Raw genomic sequence first — 19,158 nt, 5'->3', positions numbered from 1 at the left:
AATAACACTAACAGGCTCTACCCTAGGGTCTATGATTTCCTCAGCCCTGCCTGGGCTGTTGACCAGGATTGTAGTACCAGCAGTACCTTGGATCCAATCAGAAAGTAGTTATCTCTTAACAGTCATGCTACTATTACGCCAGTGTCTGTCAGGTCAGTATTGTAGCATGTGGGGTCTAGCAGTGGGCAAGTCCATTGATGTTTTCCTCTTCTAGCAGCTTGCAAAGCAATATGAAAGTTGGCTGTCAGGGAGGAAATTTCCAAGTCAGTTTGAAGTTGAGTTCTCTGTGTCCTGCAAAGGGTGTGGTGTCTGCAGCAACGGGGATCAAGTTAGCCCAACTTCTGCAGATGGGGGAGGTGATCTTCAAGCTCTGTCCCTTCCTGGGAGCTGGTGCCAGCTGATAGTTTCTGGGGGAGGGAGAATCACTCTATTTTTTTTTTAGGGTGTGGACACTGGCAAGTCTCCCACTGAAGAGTGGATGGCCCCACACCCATACACTGTGGGCAGCACCAATTGGCCTTAGTAGATTATTGAGAGAGAGAGAGAGAGAGAGAGAGAGAGAGAGAGTTTGAGAGGAGAAATGGAGAAATGAACATGGCAGGGGAATGTGTTAAGGAGGTTATCTGGGGAGGTGAAGGGGAAGATGGGGGTGGAGATGATCATATTTCACATTGTACATGTATGAAAGTCTCAAGAATAAAGAAAAAATATTATATTATAATAAAATATATTAAAATAAAATACAGTAAAAAATATTTCTACATGCCACAGGCACATTCTAGGATCAGGCTTGTAGGGAAGAGTGGGATGGAAGGCTGGATTTGGGGCCAGGGGCTGAGTTTAGAGAAGTTAGTGACCACAAGCGTCTCGTACACACTTCATGTAAGACTGTGTTATCACTGAACTCCACTTCCTACCCCACTCACTGTGTATGTTGCTTTTGGTGGGATTTGAACTTTTGACACATAGTAATTATAGACTTAGCAGGTAAGCATTGATAATTCAATGTATGTATACAATGGGGAATGAAGAGAAGGCTAACTAGCATTCCTATCATCCTCTATGTTGGGAACCTTCAAATTGCTCTCTTATCATTTTTCAATAAAAATTGTTAATAAGTTGCTATAAGCGGTAGCTATACCACCACCACTACCTTGCTGGGGAGCAGGAGAATGTATTCTTCTTATCCACCTATGTTTGGTACCCATCACTCAACCTTCTCTGTCCCTTATGCACTTCACTTTGATGAATGGCATTGCCAGCCCTCCACTCTCTCAAGTCAGAATGCAGAAGCCCAGCCATCCTGGTATGGCTGAGACGAAGGAATTTCACAGAACACTGGACTCCAGTTTTCAAGTAGTAAAATCCTAGGACAAATTATGCACACTAGGACAAGTTTTCCCCCAGTTCTTTTTCTTTTAATATTTTTTGAGATTATAGTATAGTTAAATATCTTCCCCTTCTCTTTCTTTCTCCCAGACCCCACACTCCCACCATGTGCTCATCCACCTTATTCTCTTTAAAATTCCTGGCATCTTTTTCTTTAATTGTTGTTGTTGTTGTTGTTGTTGATGGTGGTGGTGGTGGTGGTGGTGTGTGTATGCCACTATGCTTATGTGGAGGTCAGAGGACAACTTGTGGGAATCGGTTCTCTCCTAGACCACGTGGGTCCTGGGGATCAAACCCAGGTCTTCAGGTTTGATGGCAGGCACCTTAATCCCCTGAGTCATTGCACTGGCCTTGTCTGTTGCGTTTTTTGGTCTTATTTGATCTCTAGAGCAAGCTGCAGAGATAAGGATTAGTATCTCCATTTTCAGTTGAGGACACAGGCGGAGACATGATAAGGAACTTGTACAGATCTGAAAGTCAAAAAGTGAGGAGAGGTGCTAGGAGAAAAGGCCGCACATGCCAGGTACAACAGCCAAGCATCAGAAACCTCCCAAGAGGAGGCGCACCGTCACCTGAATTGGGACCACACAGACTAGGGAGCTGGTGTGCTCCACATGTCTCTCCGCATCCAGAGAGAAGGCTAGCCATCTTCTTTCTCTGCCAAGTGCAGAGTCCCTGATTGGACCAGTCTTGCTCTTTTAAGACCATGGCATCAAGACAGGAAAGTGAGAACAGAGACAGACCAGGGGTTCTAATGACATCTGGCACTGAGGAGCCAGACGTAGAAAAGAGAAAGGGGGACATTTTAAAGACACTTCTCAGGCTGAGTGTGGTGGCACTATAAATCCCAGGACTTGGGAGGCAGAGGCAGAAGGAATGTCCTGAGTTCAAGTTCAGGCTAATTTACATGGAGAATTTCAGACAGAATTACAGGGTAAACCTTTGCTTCAAAACGAACGCTTTGTTTGTTTAAAACAAAAGCCCAAACCAAACTTTCTCATGGTGTGACTACCCTTCAGTTCAGAATATCCTGAGTTCAGTTCCCAGCACCCACATTGGGGGGAGGGTTATAATTGCCTGTAACTCCAGTTTCTGCTTGATGAGCTCAGTTTTGTAACAGTGACATTGATGGCATCGTCAGGATGATGATTATCTTATTGCCACAGCAGGGTCACATGTTGAGTGACACAGCATCCAGGCAGATGGGGCCTAAGAACAAAGAACAGAAAGGGTGAAGGCCTTCACAAGAGCAGAGAGTTTATCACTAGCCAGGTGCTGGAGCCCACACAAATCGAGCAAGCTACCATCCAGGCCTCCAGGGGCCCCTAGCTTAGTGGAGGTGACAGACAGCTGCTACACCCTCACTGTAATGCAGTGAGGAGATCACCGTCCTCACTGGGAGCATACGGGAGGAGGGCTCTGTATGGCTTGATGAAGAGGGTTATGCTGTCAAATGAGTTCCCCTGGTGGGAACAGCAGCTGAACCAAGTCACCAGGGAAGAGAAAAGTCAGAGGGAGAAGACCCTCCAGAAGGAGGGACCTGGATAGGCAAAGATGTCAAGTCAAGAAAGGCTGGAGAGACGGCTCAGGGGTTAAGAGCACAGGCTGCTTGTAGCATGAGTCTTAAAAGTTCTTATTAATAAAATCAAACCCGAGGCCAGTTATTGGGGTCAATGCTGGTAGATCAGAGAGACAGAACAAGCCACAGCTATCTCACCTTGCCAGTTCCTCAGCTGGTCCTGTTTCCTCAGACTGGAAGCCTCTGAGTCCTCATCTAGAAAGAATCTCAGCTGAACTGTGTTGCTCCAAAGCCTGAAAGCTTAACCAGCCAAATGCCTAACCAGCCAAATGCTTCCAGTTTCTGGTCCTCACGCCTTATAAACCTTTCTGCTTTCTACCACCACTCCCTGGGATTAAAGGCTGCTTTCTGTGATTAAAGGCGTGAGTCACCATGCCTGGCTGTTTCCAATGTGGCCTTGAACTCACAGAGATCCAGAGGGATTTCTGTCTCTGGAATGCTAGGATTAAAGGCGTGTGCTAACATTTTCTAGCCTAAGTATCTTGTGGCTTTTCTGTTCTCTGACCCCAGATAAGTTTATTAAGGTACACAATATTTTGGGGAACACAGTACCACCACAGCTGCTTTTCTAGAGGACCCAGGTTCAATTCCCAGCACCCACATGGCAGCTCACAATTGTCTGTAACTTTAGCCCCAGGAGATCTGAACCCTCTCCTGGCTTCTGAAAGCCCCCCTCCCCACACACATACCACCACACATGGTACCCAGGTATACATTCAGACAAATGCATAAAAAGAAGTAAAATCTTCCTTGAGTACAAGCAAGTCAAGGTGAGCGGAAGTGAAGTCTGAGGCAGCTGCTGAAGCTGATGGGGCTGGTATGCCATGGACCATTATAGCCTCAGAAGGGATTTGAAGAGCTAAACAAAGCAGACGTCTTTCACTTAAATAATTTTATTTATTTATTTACTTATTTATTTTTGAGATAGGCTGGCTTCAGATTCATTGGCAGTTGAGAATAACCTTGAACTCCGGATCCCAGTCTCCACCTCCCACGTGCTAGGATAACGGGGATGCACAGTCCCACCTGGCTCAGATGTATCTTTTAATAGCCTGTGCTGGAGGACAGAGTTGGGGTTGGGAGGGACATGAACCTGAGCTGTCATCTGGGAAATGCTGCAAAGCATAGCTGCTCCCAGCCCAGCTGGCCTGTTTCCTTGGGCCCTTAACTCTGCACCCCTAAGCTTCAATTTTCCTAGCTTGAAAGAGGTGATAGTAAAACCTTGAAATATTTTGGAAGAAAAATCGTTGAGCGGGTTAACTCAAAGTAGACGCTTGGAAACAGGAATTATTGCAACAGCCTGGGTAAGGGATGGTGACACCAAAAGTGAGGAAGCGGTGGGGTGGGGGTGCAGGAGAGGGATTATGTTCTAGAGAAAGTCCAGGAGAAACTGCAGACGGCTCCGTGGAAGATGGTGGGTTACATGGGAGTGGGGGCAGGAAGAACCCAAGAATCTGCCATGTCTTAGTTAGGGTTCCTGTTACTGTGATCAACGTAATGATCAAAAGTGATGTAGTAAGGAAGGGTTTTTTTCACCTTACACATCTCAGGTCACACTCTGTCACTGAGGGAACTTGGGGCAGGAACTGAAGCAGAGACCATGGAGTACTTCTGCTTACTGGTGTGCTCCTCATGGCTAGCTCAGCCTGCTTTCTTGGCCCTCCGGACCACCTGCCCAGGGTGATATCACCCACAGCGAGCGGGGGCCCTCCCACATCAAATATCCATCAAGAAAATGTACCCCTTACCCACAGGCCAGTCTGGTGGGGGGCATTTTTCTCAATTGAGGTTCCTCTTCCCAGGTAGCTCTCACTGTGTTGAGTTGACATAAACTTACCAGCCAGCACAGCTTGATTTTGATTATTTTTGTCCACACAGCACAATGGATGGAGAATTTGGGAGAGAGAGAAGGCTCCAGAAGAAATAATATACGGTGTTAGGAAGAAGAGGAGAATGAGAACAGATGTGAGATGGAAAAAGAGACAGAAGCTCCCAGGGTCACAGTCCTCTTCACTGGCATAACAACCAGCACGTCTGCTCACCCAGTTCTCCATTAACTGAGAAGAGGCTGCACCAAAGCTTCTCTGATGAACTTGCTGAGTGTGATTTTCCATGTAGGCATGAAATACAGGTTAAGTTCACAACAAAAATAGGAGAGAGGTGTAGGAATAAAATTTACCAGTTGATAGGCTGGGTGGTGGTGGCACACCCCTTTAATCCCAGCACTTGGGAGGCAGAGCCAGGTGGATCTCTGTGAGTTCGAGGCCAGCCTGGTGCACAAAGCAAGATCCAGGACAGGTTCCAAAACACCACAGAGAAACCCTGTCTCGAACCCCCCCCCCCCAAAGAATTTATCAGTTGATGAGTGTGGTGATATTTTATTTGTGCTTTAGCAAATAAAACTTATCTGGGGATCAGAGAACAAAGCCAGCCACTAAATTAGACATAGAGGCCAGGCAGTGGTGGCACACACCTTTAATCCTATCATTTGGAGGCAGAGATCCATCTGGATCTCTGTGAGTTCAAAGCCACACTGGAAATAGAGCCAGACAGTGGTGGCACACACCTTTAATCCCAAGGCTTGAGATCTCACTCTTTGCTTGGGAAGGACACACACCTTTAATCTCAGGAAGTGATGGCAGGAAGCAGAAAGGTATGTAATGCATGAGAACCAGGAACTAGAGGCTTTTAAGCAGTTAATTTGAGACCCTCGGGGTGAGGATTCAGAGGCTATCAGTCTGAGTAAACAGGAACTCACTCTCTTGAGGCTGAGGATTTCATAGAGGTAAGATCGTGGTGCTTTGGAGGTCCTCCTCCAGGTGCAGCCACAGCCCCTTGTCTGCCTGCCACCCTAGAGGCACTGCTACCCCGCCCGGCCTCGCCACCCCCCCCCACCCCCCCCCCCACCCCCACCCCCCCGTCAGCGTCGCAGCCCCAGGGACCATGGTGAAAGAGAGCGTTGAGAAAGGTATCTGTAGCATGTCTGGCGACGAAAAGAAAGGTCCTCTCATAGTGTCCGGGCCTGACGGTGCTCCGGCCAAGGGCAATGGCCCCGCGGGCTTTGGGGCGCCCGGCAGCGCCCTTGCCGTGCCGCCTCGAGAGACCTGGACACGCCAGATGGACTTCATCATGTCATGCGTGGGCTTCGCTGTGGGCCTGGGCAACGTGTGGCGCTTCCCCTACCTGTGCTACAAGAACGGTGGAGGCGTGTTCCTTATTCCCTACATCCTGTTCGCCCTGCTTGGAGGAATCCCCATTTTCTTCCTGGAAATCTCACTGGGCCAATTCATGAAGGCCGGCAGCATCAACGTCTGGAACATCTGTCCCCTATTCAAAGGCCTGGGCTATGCCTCCATGGTGATTGTCTTCTACTGCAACACCTACTACATCATGGTGCTGGCCTGGGGCTTCTATTACCTGGTCAAGTCATTCAGCACCACTTTGCCCTGGGCCACGTGTGGCCACACCTGGAACACTCCTGACTGTGTGGAGCTCTTTCGCCATGAAGACTGTGCCAATGCCAGCCTGGGCAACCTCACATGTGACCAGCTTGCTGACCGTCGGTCCCCTGTCATCGAGTTCTGGGAGAACAAAGTCTTGAGGCTCTCTGCGGGGCTGGAGGTGCCAGGGTCCCTGAACTGGGAGGTGACCCTATGCCTACTGGCCTGCTGGGTGCTGGTCTACTTCTGTGTGTGGAAGGGGGTCAGGTCAACAGGAAAGATCGTGTACTTCACCGCTACATTCCCCTACGTGGTCCTCCTCGTGCTGCTGGTGCGCGGAGCGCTGCTGCCTGGAGCCCTGGATGGTATCGTCTACTATCTCAAGCCTGACTGGTCGAAGCTGGGGTCCCCTCAGGTATGGATAGATGCCGGGACCCAGGTTTTCTTCTCTTACGCCATCGGCCTGGGGGCCCTCACAGCTCTAGGCAGCTACAATCGCTTCAACAACAACTGCTACAAGGACACCATCATCCTGGCACTCATCAACAGTGGGACCAGCTTCTTTGCTGGTTTTGTGGTCTTCTCCATCCTGGGCTTTATGGCCACAGAGCAGGGTGTGCACATCTCCAAGGTGGCAGAATCAGGGCCTGGCCTGGCCTTCATTGCCTACCCACGGGCTGTCGCACTGATGCCTGTGGCCCCACTCTGGGCTGTCTTGTTCTTCTTCATGCTGCTGCTGCTCGGTCTGGACAGCCAGTTTGTAGGCGTGGAGGGCTTCATCACCGGGCTCCTGGATCTCCTCCCGGCCTCCTGCTACTTCCGTTTCCAAAGGGAGATCTCCGTGGCCCTCTGCTGCGTCCTCTGCTTGGTCATCGATTTCTCCATGGTGACCGATGGTGGGATGTACGTCTTCCAGCTGTTTGACTACTACTCGGCTAGCGGCACTACCCTGCTTTGGCAAGCCTTTTGGGAGTGTGTGGTGGTGGCTTGGGTTTATGGAGCTGACCGCTTCATGGATGACATTGCCTGTATGATTGGGTACCGACCTTGCCCCTGGATGAAATGGTGCTGGTCCTTCTTCACCCCATTGGTCTGCATGGGCATCTTCATCTTCAACATTGTATACTACGAGCCGCTGGTCTACAACAATACCTACGTGTACCCATGGTGGGGCGAAGCCATAGGCTGGGCCTTTGCCCTCTCTTCCATGCTGTGTGTGCCCCTCCACCTCCTGGGTTGTCTCCTCAGGGCAAAAGGAACCATGGCAGAGCGCTGGCAGCGCCTGACCCAGCCTATCTGGGGCCTCCACCACTTGGAATACAGAGCTCAGGATGCAGATGTCATGGGCTTCACCACCCTGACTCCAGTGTCTAAGCGCAGCGAGGTCGTCATGGTGGAGAGTGTCGTGTGACAGGCACCCCCAGGTCATATCACCAGCTCATCTTTTGGCAGCTGTAACAGCCCCCGCTTTAGCCTCTACCCATCCCGCCAAGTTTGGGGGTCTGCCTTGGTGGGGGAAGGGAGGAAGCACCATAAATGCTAACAAAAATAACTTTTTCCATTTTTAATAAAATGCCAAAAATATCACACACACACACCCCCCAATATCTTGGTGAAGAAGAATGGAACCTGTTGTATTGCAAACTTGGTCCTGGCTGTGAAGACATGATTCTTCCACAGATACAATGGATATTGCTCCAAACCACAGAGTAGGCACACACAAAATTCTGCAGGGAACCATGACCATGCCTAACAACGACTTTGAAATCTCCAAAAAGATGATGGGATCTCACCACGATGATTCCACACGGACTGTGATAAAGCCATTAAGCTGATTACCACCACCCGGAGATCCGCTTTGGACTATAACCTGCTCAGAACAATGTCGAGATAGCTAGCTAAGATCCCCACAATGATGATTTCATCAGGATGATGATAATACCACTAAGATGACAAACACTACCCAAAGATCAGCTTTAGACTACAAACTACTCAGCACAGTTTTGAGATGGCTAGCTGAGATGATCCAGCCTCACAGACCTTCTTGAGCAAGGACTTGAGACGAGCCCTGCATTTTCACATTATGCAGAGACTGGGCAACAAATGATACAGCTACCTCTCCCAGGACTTGACAATGAACCCAAAAATATTCTTTTCAGGATCCCCTAAAGATGCCTTTGCCCCCAGACAGCAGGGAGTAATTTTAAGAACATGAGGCCCATATTCCTAAGAGGTAGGGTGGGTGGTTTTTGGTCATTCAATGGGTTTTGGATAATTGTCATTGTTAGGATGGTTGGTTACAAGTTGTTATTGTTAATGGTCAAGAAAAAGGCTAAACAAAGGAGATTAGATTTAAAGTTCTTGTTTGAAAAAAAAGAGATAGATAAAAGGTAGATTATTGAATCTACTCTAAAAAAGATATAGAAATGATAGAATAAAAAGTAGATTATTGAATCTACTCTGAAAAGAAAAAGGATATAGGTGTGATAAGATAAAAAGGTAGATTATTGAATGTACTTTTAGAAAGCAACTACTAGTTTTAAATACTTTACATTGGATTGGGTTTTTACATATTGTATACAAATTTTGTATGGGACTCACCAAAATAGAATAAATAATAAATTTTTTGTCTGAATTTGTGAAATGCTAATGGACTGGACATTGTTAATGTAATTTTTGGCTGTATATACTTATTGTACTTATTGTATATATATATAGTATATATTATATATAGTATATAAGTTTTCTTATATTAGTTATAATTTTTTTTTGGTTTTTTGAGACAGGATTTCTCTGTGTAGTTTTGGATCCTGTCCTGGAACTCACTCTGTAGCCCAGGCTGGCCTCAAACTCACAGTGATCCGCTTGCTTCTGCCTCCCAAGTGCTGGGGTTAAAGGTATGAGCCACCACCACCTAGCAGTTACAAATTTTTTTTAAAAAATTTTAGACAAAAAAAAAGGGAAATGTGGTGATATTTTATTTGTGCTTTAGCAAATAAAACTTATCTGGGAATCAGAGAACAGAACAGCCACTAAATTAGACATAGAGGCCAGGCAGTGGTGGCACACACCTTTAATCCTATCATTTGGAGGCAGAGATCCATCTGGATCTCTGTGAGTTCAAAGCCACACTGGAAATAGAGCCAGACAGTGGTGGCACACACCTTTAATCCCAAGACTTGAGATCTCACATCTTTGCTTGGGAAGGACACACACCTTTAATCTCAGGAAGTGATGGCAGGAAGCAGAAAGGTATGTAATGCATGAGGACCAGGAACTAGAGGCTTTTAAGCAGTTTATTTGAGACCTTCCGGGGTGAGGAGTCAAAGGCTTTCAGTCTGAGGATTCATGGAAACAGGATCGGCTGAGGAGTTAGCGAAGTAAGGTTGGCTGTGGCTTGTTCTGTTTTTCTGACCTTTCAGCCTTCACCCCAATATCTGGCTCTGGCTTTTTTCTATTAATAAGACCTTTTAAGATTCGAGTTACAGCTGGGCGGTGGCGGTGGCGCACGCCTTTAATCCCAGCACTGGGGAGGCAGAAGCAGGCGGATCTCTGTGAGTTCGAGGCCAGCCTGGTCTACAAAGCGAGTTCCAGGAAAGACACAAAGCTACACAGAGAAACCCTGTCTTGAAAAACAAAAACAAAACAAAACAAAACAAAAAAGATTCGAGTTACAGATGAGAGATGAGAATATATGGGCTCCAGGGCAGCATCTAAAGAGAATGATGGATAGAGACTTGACTGATCCTTAAAGCAATAAATACCTCCTAGACCAAGAAGAAAGGGTACTTTTCTGTTTTCGAATCTGAGAAGTATGGCTTCAAGGAGCAAGAGAGAGGAGACAGCAAAAGTAGAATTTCAAGTCACAGAATTCAGTTAGGGTGACTACTCCCAGTTTGCAGGAAGCTATTCCAGATTTAGCTCTGAAAGTCCTTCTCCTAGGTATGCTGTTCTTCTTAGACAAAGTGGGGTGTTTGGTCACCTGGAGTCACTGGGAGAGCCATATGCAGCAGGGAGTATAGTGTGCCCATGGAACACTGGTCACAGGAACTGAGAATGGAGGAACACTGGGAGCTTCGACCAGAGCTATTCTGCTGGGGGGTAGAGGCTGAGGCTAGGCTGTGAGAGATGAAGGCTAAGGGCCAGGGAGCAGGAAGCAATGGAGGGTTCACTGAGGAGTCCCAGAGTCCCTTGGAGTGTCCACTGTTGGGAAATTCAGGGTCGGAGGGCATTTTGTTGATTTTTTTTTTTTTCAGAATGGGAGGAACTTGAGCAAATTTATAGGCATTCTGAAGGTAGAGGTAAGATAGCAAGATTGAATGTTGGAGGGAAGAGGGCCTTGCTACGGAGTTGGACTCCAAGGAGAAGGAGCTAATGGGGTAACAAGTAGGTAGATTGAGGGGGGATAATATTAAGTGGAGAAATCTAAAGGAGAAAAAGGAGGGAGAGATGGGGAGGAGGACTTCAGGGGCCAGCCACCCCGCTATACAACAAGCCACAGAGTAAGAATGAAAGTAAGGTTACAGAAGTAAGAAAGGGAAAAAGTCCAGAAGCAAAAGATAGATGGAGATAATTTAAGTTAAGGAAAACTGGCAAGAAACAAGCCACGCTAAGGCTGGGCATTTATAAGTAAGAATAGGCCTCCATATATGATTTGTTTGGGAGCGGGGTGGCGTGCCCTCTAAGAGTAAAGAGTGAAAAATCAGCAACCAGAAGCCTGGATACACATGTCCACCCACTGTCTTGTACCAGGAGAGAAAGCTTAGGGACACTTACATTGTTGCCTCTGTTAGATTCAAACATTGGTCGGTGTGTGTACTGGAGATGGGTGACAGGAATTAGGGGAGGCACACCATATATGAGCAGACTGTCAGTTTGTGTCTGTCAAGGGAGAATCCCACCTTGCCATTTTCTCCAGCAGTCCTTGGGGAACTAGGCACAGAAACAAAGAGCACCTGAAGCAGGTGAGGTAGGAGAGCAGGGCTGGTGAGGAGGCTGAGGGGAGCACATCTTAGACAAACCAACCCTGGGCTGAGTAACAAGGAAGGAGCCAGAAGGGCGTTGATAATTAGAGGTAATGGGGAATCCAAGGCAAAGAATGGACAGGTATTTCCTCATGACAAATGGCCCCAGGGGTAGGACTTCTGGCTTGCTTGGCCTTGAACAAGCCATTTACTGTTGGAAACTTTGGTTCTTCCCTACTCCCAGTAACATTACATAACTACTATGGTATTCTTCACCTCCCAAGCCGATGTGTGATTGTATAAACCAGTATGTCCCGGACTCTTGAGCCTCTGGGCAAAGCACTTTCTGTACTTTTCCTCCTGAGTCAGTGTGAATCATTTCTGTTCAGAAGGAAGGAGCCCTGGGGAACAAGACAAGAGATCTCAATTCGGCAAGGCCAGGTGCCAAGCTGGAGTTCCAGCCATCAGCTCCAAATTCCTGTTCTGATTACTCTGCCTAAGGGGTCTCAGTAAATATTAACCAACACTGGATGACCTTGGACAAGCTACTGAAACCATTCACCAGCCAGGTTAACTCAACTACCAGTGAAAGGCATGCTGCTGGAGCTCAGGGTGGCCATGCAGAAGCATGAACAGAACGGTGGCAGGGATAAAGGTACACACGGAAATGGTTATTCCTGGAAAGGCCGTTGCCTCAGGGTGGGTGTTCCAGAAGCGGAGGCCAGCAGGGGCTCTTGTCCTAGGGCTGTATCAGGGTAATGCTTGCTTTCGGAAGTTGGGGGCGGGGAGCGGGAGCAGGCAGACTAAAGCCCTGGGAGGGGCTGAGCCACGTTTGGAGCCCTGCTTCACTCTTGTTCCCGTGGGAAGCGTTGGTACATGAATTGTGCACAGTTAGTCTCACCAAGGGACAGATGTCAATCAACTATTTGGGGTGGTGGTGGTATGAAGTTGGGGGTGGTGGTGGTAGTGGAAAATGGTCTTGTTTGACTTGGGGCAGTTTTGTGTGGAAGAAGGCAGACTTCATCAGCAAACCCTTATAAACAAAACTTGCACGTGGTGGACATGAAGAAAGGGCACCCATCGGACCAACTATAGCTACAATTATGGTCTAAGTATGAAATGCCCCCCACAAGGTCATCTGTTGAAGTCTCTCTCCCTAGTTGCTGGTGTTATTTTAGGAGGCTCTGGGAACTTAGGAAGTGGGGTCTATGTGGAAGAAGTGGGTCACTAGGGGAGGTTTTTTTTTTTTTTTTTTTTTTTGGCTTTTTGAGACAGGGTTTCTCTGTGTAGCTTTGCGCCTTTCCTGGAACTCACTTGGTAGCCCAGGCTGGCCTCCAACTCACAGAGATCCACCTGCCTCTGCCTCCCGAGTGCTGGGATTAAAGGTGTGCGCCACTGCTGCCCGGCGTAGAGGAGGGTTCTTGGGGGTGGATTTTGTCCCTGGTCCCTTCCTCTCCACCTCCCTCTCTTTGCTTTCTTTCCAGGGAGTCAGTATATAGATCTGATGAAGTCAAACAGTTTCCATGAGGATTCCTTGGGTTTTTACCTTGACCTTGGAAACTTCGGTGGTGAGTTTTATATAAAAGTATAAAACAACTCACGGTTCCCCTGGGCAAATGTGTAGAGTCAGCTTGCTGTGCCTGGTGCTCTTTTGTATTGGGATAGTGTGGCGGACCAGCCCCACATTTATTTACCCTGGGGACTCTTGAGGAATGAGAGAGAAGAGACTTAATTAGAAATAGAGGGGAGAGAAAACACAGGATAGACTCGAGAGGGCCTGGATCCTTATCCACCAGCCCCGAACTTTATTCCAAAGGTCTATTTCTAACAATGCCAAGGGGTGGAGCAAAAGACCTCCCCCTTGCTAATTACAGTCAAGTGCAGACCCTTACAAACAGCTGGTACCCAGGCCTGTGATCCAGGTCCAGTCAACCTCTTATGCAGTCCTGCTGGGTACAGCCACCAGGAAACCTATTGGCTCCAGCAGGATAGCAGTAAATTGGCAGGATTCCACTAAGAACCCATTACCACAGCAATCAGCAGCAAGCATTTGGTGGCACATTCCTCTCCCAGCTGTGAGCTGAGGGGCAGTAGGGGTCACATCTGTTTCATTTATTAAAATAACTGTACCAGGTGAGGATGGATGAGGGACCAGCTGATCAGGGTCTCCCAGACTCTTACATGTGTATAGGAAGACAAGTTAGGAAATTGGTCGTGCTTGTTAAGATCAATCCACGTGAGTCTATTTAATGGGTAATAGGGACTGATTAAGATATAAATTGAGGAAATACACTCACGAATACAGAGCCGAGAAAACAGCTGGAGTCGTCCTCTGTTCTGACCACGAGCGAATGCACCTGGCAGTCTGATCACGCCAGGAAGCAGGAAGAAGGGAGCACATGACTTGTAGAATAGTATTTTAAGGTGTGTTACTTTTGTTTATATTACATTTGTTTAACTCTGTGAAGCTGTGTTACTGTGCCTGTGTAAAACACCTGATGGTCTAATAAAGAACTGGCCAATAGCAAGGCAGGAGGAAGGACAGGCGGGGCTGGCAGGCAGAGAGGATATATAGAAGGAGAAATCTGGGAAGAGAAGCATAAGATCTAGGAGCCAGAGAAGGAGGATGACTCTAGGGCCAGCCACCCAGCTGCACAGCAAGCAACAGTGTAAGAGTAAGATTTACAGAAGTAAGAGAACATGGAAAAGCCCAGAGGAAAAAGGAAGTCAGGATAATTTAAGTTAAGAAAAGCTGGCTAGAAACTAAACCAAGCTAAGGCCGGGTGTTGATAAGTAAGAATAAGCCACCATGTGTGATTTATTTGGGAATTGGGTGGTGGGCCCCCAAAAGACCAACCAACAACAATAAATGACCCCTCTCCCTTTGCTTTTAGGAGGTCATGTAGGAAGGCAAGAAGCACCGCCTCTTTCGGGGCCGGTAGCCCAAGGTCATGGGTGGAACAAATACCACTACAGGTCATGATAGTGATCTTGCTATTTAGCAGAACATCTGGGTTGTTTGTAGTTTTTGACTATCACTAGAACTATGTGTATATAACATAGTTTTAAAATGAACGTGTATTTTCATTTCTCTGTAAAAAAATGTCCTAGTGAGCTACTGCTGGTTGGTGTGGGAGTTGCATATTTCATTTTCTTAAGAAATTGCCAAGCCGGGGCGGCGGTACACTCCTTTAATCCCAGCGCTCAGGAGGCAGAGTCAGGTGGATTTTTGTGAGTTCCAAGCCACCTGGTTTACAAAGTGAATTCCAGGACATTTAGGATTTTCACACAGAGAAACCCTTTCTTGAAAAACCAAAAAGAAAAAAATAAAAAATAAAAAAAGAAAGGAAGGAAGAAAGAGAGAAAGAGAGCGAGAAAGAGAAAGAAAGAGAAAGAAAGAGAGAAAGGAAGAAAGAAAAAAAGAGAGAAAGAAAGAAAAGAAAGAAAGAAATCGCCAAACTATTTTCCATAGTGGATGAACTATTTTACTTTCTGATCCAACTTTTCTAAGTTCTCCATAACACTTACTATTTTTTGTTTTCTATTTTAGTCATTCCTTATTTTATTTTTGAGATAGAATCTCTTGTATCATAGGCTGGCTTCAAACTTGATATGTAGCTGAGGGTGTCCTTGAACTTCTGATTCTTCTGCCTCTCTCAAGTGCAGGAACCACAGACATGCAGGATCATGCCCTGTTTATAAAGTGTAGGGATTGAACCCGGGGCCTCACACAGGCTAGGCAAGCTCTACCAACTGAGCTACATCTGAGCCCTATTTGAAACATTCTTATGGATGGGCAATCTTATCTGATTGTGGTTTTAATTTGCACCTCCTAATGGCTAATGGTACTAAACATCTTCTCAAGTGCTTTTCACTACCTGTATATCCTTTTTGCTGAATTTTATCTGTGACTTTCCCCCTGATTTTCTAATTAGACTGTTTTGTACTTTTTTACTGTTGAATTTTCAGTGATGTTAATATGGTAAACTTCTTTGCTGATATGTGATTGCAAATATTTTTCCCCTTGCCTATTGTCTTAGGGTTTCTAGTTCTGTGAAGAGACACCATGACCACGGCAACTCTTATAAAGGAAAACATTTAATTGGGTGGCTTACAGTTCAGAGGTTCAGTCCATTAGCATCATGGCGGGACATGATGGCATGCAGGCAGACATTGTGCTGGAGAAGGAGCTGAGAATTGTACATCTTTGATCCACAGGCAACAGGAAGTGGTCTGAGATACTGGATGTGGTTTGAGCATATATGAGACCCCAAAGCCCAACTCCATAGCAACACACTTCCTCCAATAAGGCCACAACTACTCCAATGAGGCCACACTTCCTAATAGTGCCACTCTCTTTGGGGGTCATTTTATTTCAAACCCCACCATACCCATAGTTTGTTCTTTCATCCTAATAGGGCTTCTTCCTTTCCTTTCCTTCCTTCCTTCCTTCCTTCCTTCCTTCCTTCCTTCCTTCCTTCCTTCTTCCCTCCCTCCCTCCCTTCCCTCCCTCCCTCCTCCCCTCCCTCCCTCCCTCTCTCTCTCTCTCTCTCCCTCTCTCCCTCCCCCCTTCTCTCCTTCCTTCCTCCCTCCCTTCCTTCCTTCCTTCCTTCCTTCCTTCCTTCCTTCCTTCCTTCCTTCCTTCCTTTTTTAGACAGGGTTTCTCTGTGTAGCCCTGGGTGTCCTGGAACTTGTTCTCTAGACCAGGCTAGCCTCTGCCTCCTGAGTGCTGGGATCCAAGGCATGTGCCACCACTCCCTGCTTTAACAGGGGTTTTCAAAGAGCAATTTTTTGTTCACTTTCTTCTTTTTTTAGTAGTTATGAAGTCCATTTTATCTAGTTTTTTTTTCTCTCACAAATCTTAAAGATTTTCTACTTTTTCTAAAAAGTATTACAGTTCTGCATAAAAGTTCTCATTCTGTTTTGAGTTGACGTATGCTTAGGATGGGAGTGTTAGGTTGAGGTGTGTCTTTCTCCTCTGGATGCTCTGTTCCAGCTCCTCTTGTTGAAAGGCAGCTTTTACTCCTTTGCACGAATTTGCCTTTGGACATAGTTTTTGTGGATCTATTTCTGTGTTCTGTATTCGGTTTTGTTGATGTGTGCCCATCCTTTCACAAATGCCAAACAGTCCAGCCTGCGATAGCTTCAGAATAAATCTTGAAACAGGTAATCAGATTCTACTCATCTTATTACCCCCTTTCAAAATTGTTTTGAAAGAGTTTGTAGAGTTCATTGTCTTTCATATACTGTCTAGACTGGGGATGTAGCCCAGTGGCAGAGCACCTGCCTAGCATGTATGAGACGGGTTCAAAACACACACACACACACACACACACACACACACACACACACACACACACACACAGTGGGGAGGAAGTGGGGTGATGTACAAGAGTAAAAGGAGTAAAGGCTTATTTGGGCTTTATTTATGTATGTGGTGCTGGGCTTTGTGTTGACCACCAAGCTACATCCCTGGCCCTGACCTTCTATATACATTTTAGATTAAGATTTCTTTCTTTCTTTCTTTCTTTCTTTCTTTCTTTCTTTCTTTCTTTCTTTCTTTCTTTCTTTTTTTCTTTCTTTCTTTCTTTCAGGGTTTCATTATATAGCTCTTGTTGTCCTGGAACTCACTATGTAGACTAGGCTGGCCTTGAACTCATAGTGATCCACTTGCCTCTGCCTCCCATGCCTAGACAACTGGACATCGAGTTATCTATACTGTTGGAGTTTGGTTTGGCTTGGTTCAGAGTGTGACGCTGACCTGATTCTTCCCACTTGAAGGCAATTTAATTTTGATTTTTACAGGAGCCCAGAGATGAAAGACTTTGAACTTTTAAAAGAGATTTTTGGATTTTTAGAGAAATTGGATATGTTAAAGAGCCTGAAATTTGTTTGTTTGTTTGTTTGTTTTTCAAGACAGAGTTTCTCCATGTAGTCCTGGCTGTCCTGGAACTCCCTCTGTAGACTAGGCTGGACTCAGATCAAACTCAGGCCTGTTTCTGCCTCCTAAGTGTAGATGAACAGTCTTATTAAATAAGAAACACAGAGCCAATTGCAGAGTTAAAAGCCCAAGAGGTCAGAGCAGTAGCTGAGAGCTGAGCTTACCCTTCGCTGCCGCTGCTGTCCTTCCTCTCATCAAGAGCGCTACTTCCTGTGTATCTGTCCTTTTATAGACTTTCTGTTCTGCCTTCTCATTGGTTGTAAACCCAACCACATGATCTCCTTGTCACTGCTTGTCTGTACAGACCTCCAGGTCTCTATGGTTGGTATTGGGATTAAAGGCGTGTGCTGTGGGATGGTCTGTATGTCAAGTGTGTTGCTGATTGGTCAGTAAATAAATCACTGATTGGCCATTGGCTAGGCAGGAAGTATAGGCGGGACAAAGAGAAGAATTCTGGGAAGTGGAAGGCTGAGTGAGAGAGACACTGCCAGCCGCCATCATGACAAGCCGCATGGGAAGATCCCGGTAAGCCACGAGCCATGTGGCAAGGTATAGATTAATGGAAATGGATTAATTTAAGATATAAGAACAGTTAGCAAGAAGCCTGCCACGGCCATATAATTTGTAACTAATATAAGTCTCTGTGTTTACTTGATCGGGTCTGAGTGGCTGTGGGACTGGCGGGTGAGAGAGATTTGCCCTGACTGTGGGCCAGGCAGGAAAACTCAAGCTACAGGCGTGTGTCTCCATGCTGGCTGTGTCCTTGAGCACACAGAGATCTGCCTGTCATGTGATTGGGATTAAGGGCATGTGCTACCACCGCCAGACTTCTGCTATGGCTTGCTATCAGCTCTGATCCCCAGGCAACTTTATTTATTAACATACAAATAAAATCACATTTCAGTACAAATAAAATATCACCACACCTAAGTTCTGGGATTAAAGATATGTGCCATCAGGCCCAGTGTCGTTTACTGTACCTGCCTCATAGATACTTGTATTGCAGGTCTGTGTCACCACACCCGGCATGCTGTGTCACTTTCTCATGCTTGGCCTCTGGTGAGAAATTCGGTGTCGTGTGGATTCCTTTTCCTCTTTGAGGAAGTCTTTACTTTCTGTATTTTTGTCTTCATTTTCAGAAGTTTGATTACAATGTGTGTTTGTGTCAGTCACTTTTCGTCCCCGTGACAAAATGCTTGAGCAAATCACCTCAGAAGAGGGAAGGTTTGCTTTGGCTCACAGTCTCTGAGGCTCCACCCCATGCTAGGCCTCTCCATCCCTATAGACCCACAGTGAGTCAGGAGACATTGGCAGATGGAGGGAGGGCATGGTGGAACATAGCTGCTCACCTCACAGCAGCGAGAAAGCTGAGGGGCCAGAGAGCCGAAGAAGCCACAGCTAAGAAAGACCCTTCAAAGGCACGTCCTCAGACACCGGCCTCCTTCAGCAACTTCCCACAGTTTCTACCCTGTAAGAGTCCTTTCAGATACGAATCCATCAGTGATTAAACCATAACTGTGTCCTCTCGACCCAATCATTGTCCCAAACTTCTGCCTCTGAAGATTACGATGAAGATAAAGCCTTGGCATAGAAGCCCCTGGGAGACACTACCCACAGCAGTGCTGGTGAGGATGCCTGTGGGCTCATCCTATTTGGTGTTTGCTTAGTTTCTTTTTAGAGCTCTCATAAGCCCAGGACCACTGCTGCGTCTCTCTCATCCTGTGAGGACACAGTGAGAAAGCGCTGTTCTGTGGACCTCAATGGAGAAGGACAACCCACATAAAGAGAAGGCCCTTTTCCCGCCAGGAGAGGGGCCCTCTAGGAGGCAGGCCCTCTAGGAAGCCT

At 46.7% G+C, this 19,158-nt stretch overlaps 1 protein-coding gene across 1 annotated transcript; it reads left to right on the top strand.

The window, feature by feature from the left end:
- Positions 1-5,911: 5,911 nt before the first annotated feature.
- On the top strand, positions 5,912-7,819 carry LOC131905067 (sodium- and chloride-dependent creatine transporter 1-like). The gene has a single exon (XM_059256017.1). The coding sequence runs from the start codon at positions 5,912-5,914 to the stop codon at positions 7,817-7,819; it is 1,908 nt and encodes a 635-aa protein (XP_059112000.1).
- Positions 7,820-19,158: the final 11,339 nt, after the last annotated feature.

The sequence above is a fragment of the Peromyscus eremicus genome, chromosome 2 (genome assembly GCF_949786415.1).
Source record: "Peromyscus eremicus chromosome 2, PerEre_H2_v1, whole genome shotgun sequence".
NCBI classification, from domain to species: domain Eukaryota; kingdom Metazoa; phylum Chordata; class Mammalia; order Rodentia; family Cricetidae; genus Peromyscus; species Peromyscus eremicus.
The sequence above is the reverse complement of the archived record's forward strand: the minus strand, read 5'-3'. Positions and strand labels throughout refer to the sequence as shown.

Coding starts and splice junctions, on each gene's coding strand:
- LOC131905067 (XM_059256017.1), top strand. CDS start 5,912: ATGGTGAAAGAGAGCGTTGAGAAAGGTATCTGTAGCATGTCTGGCGAC.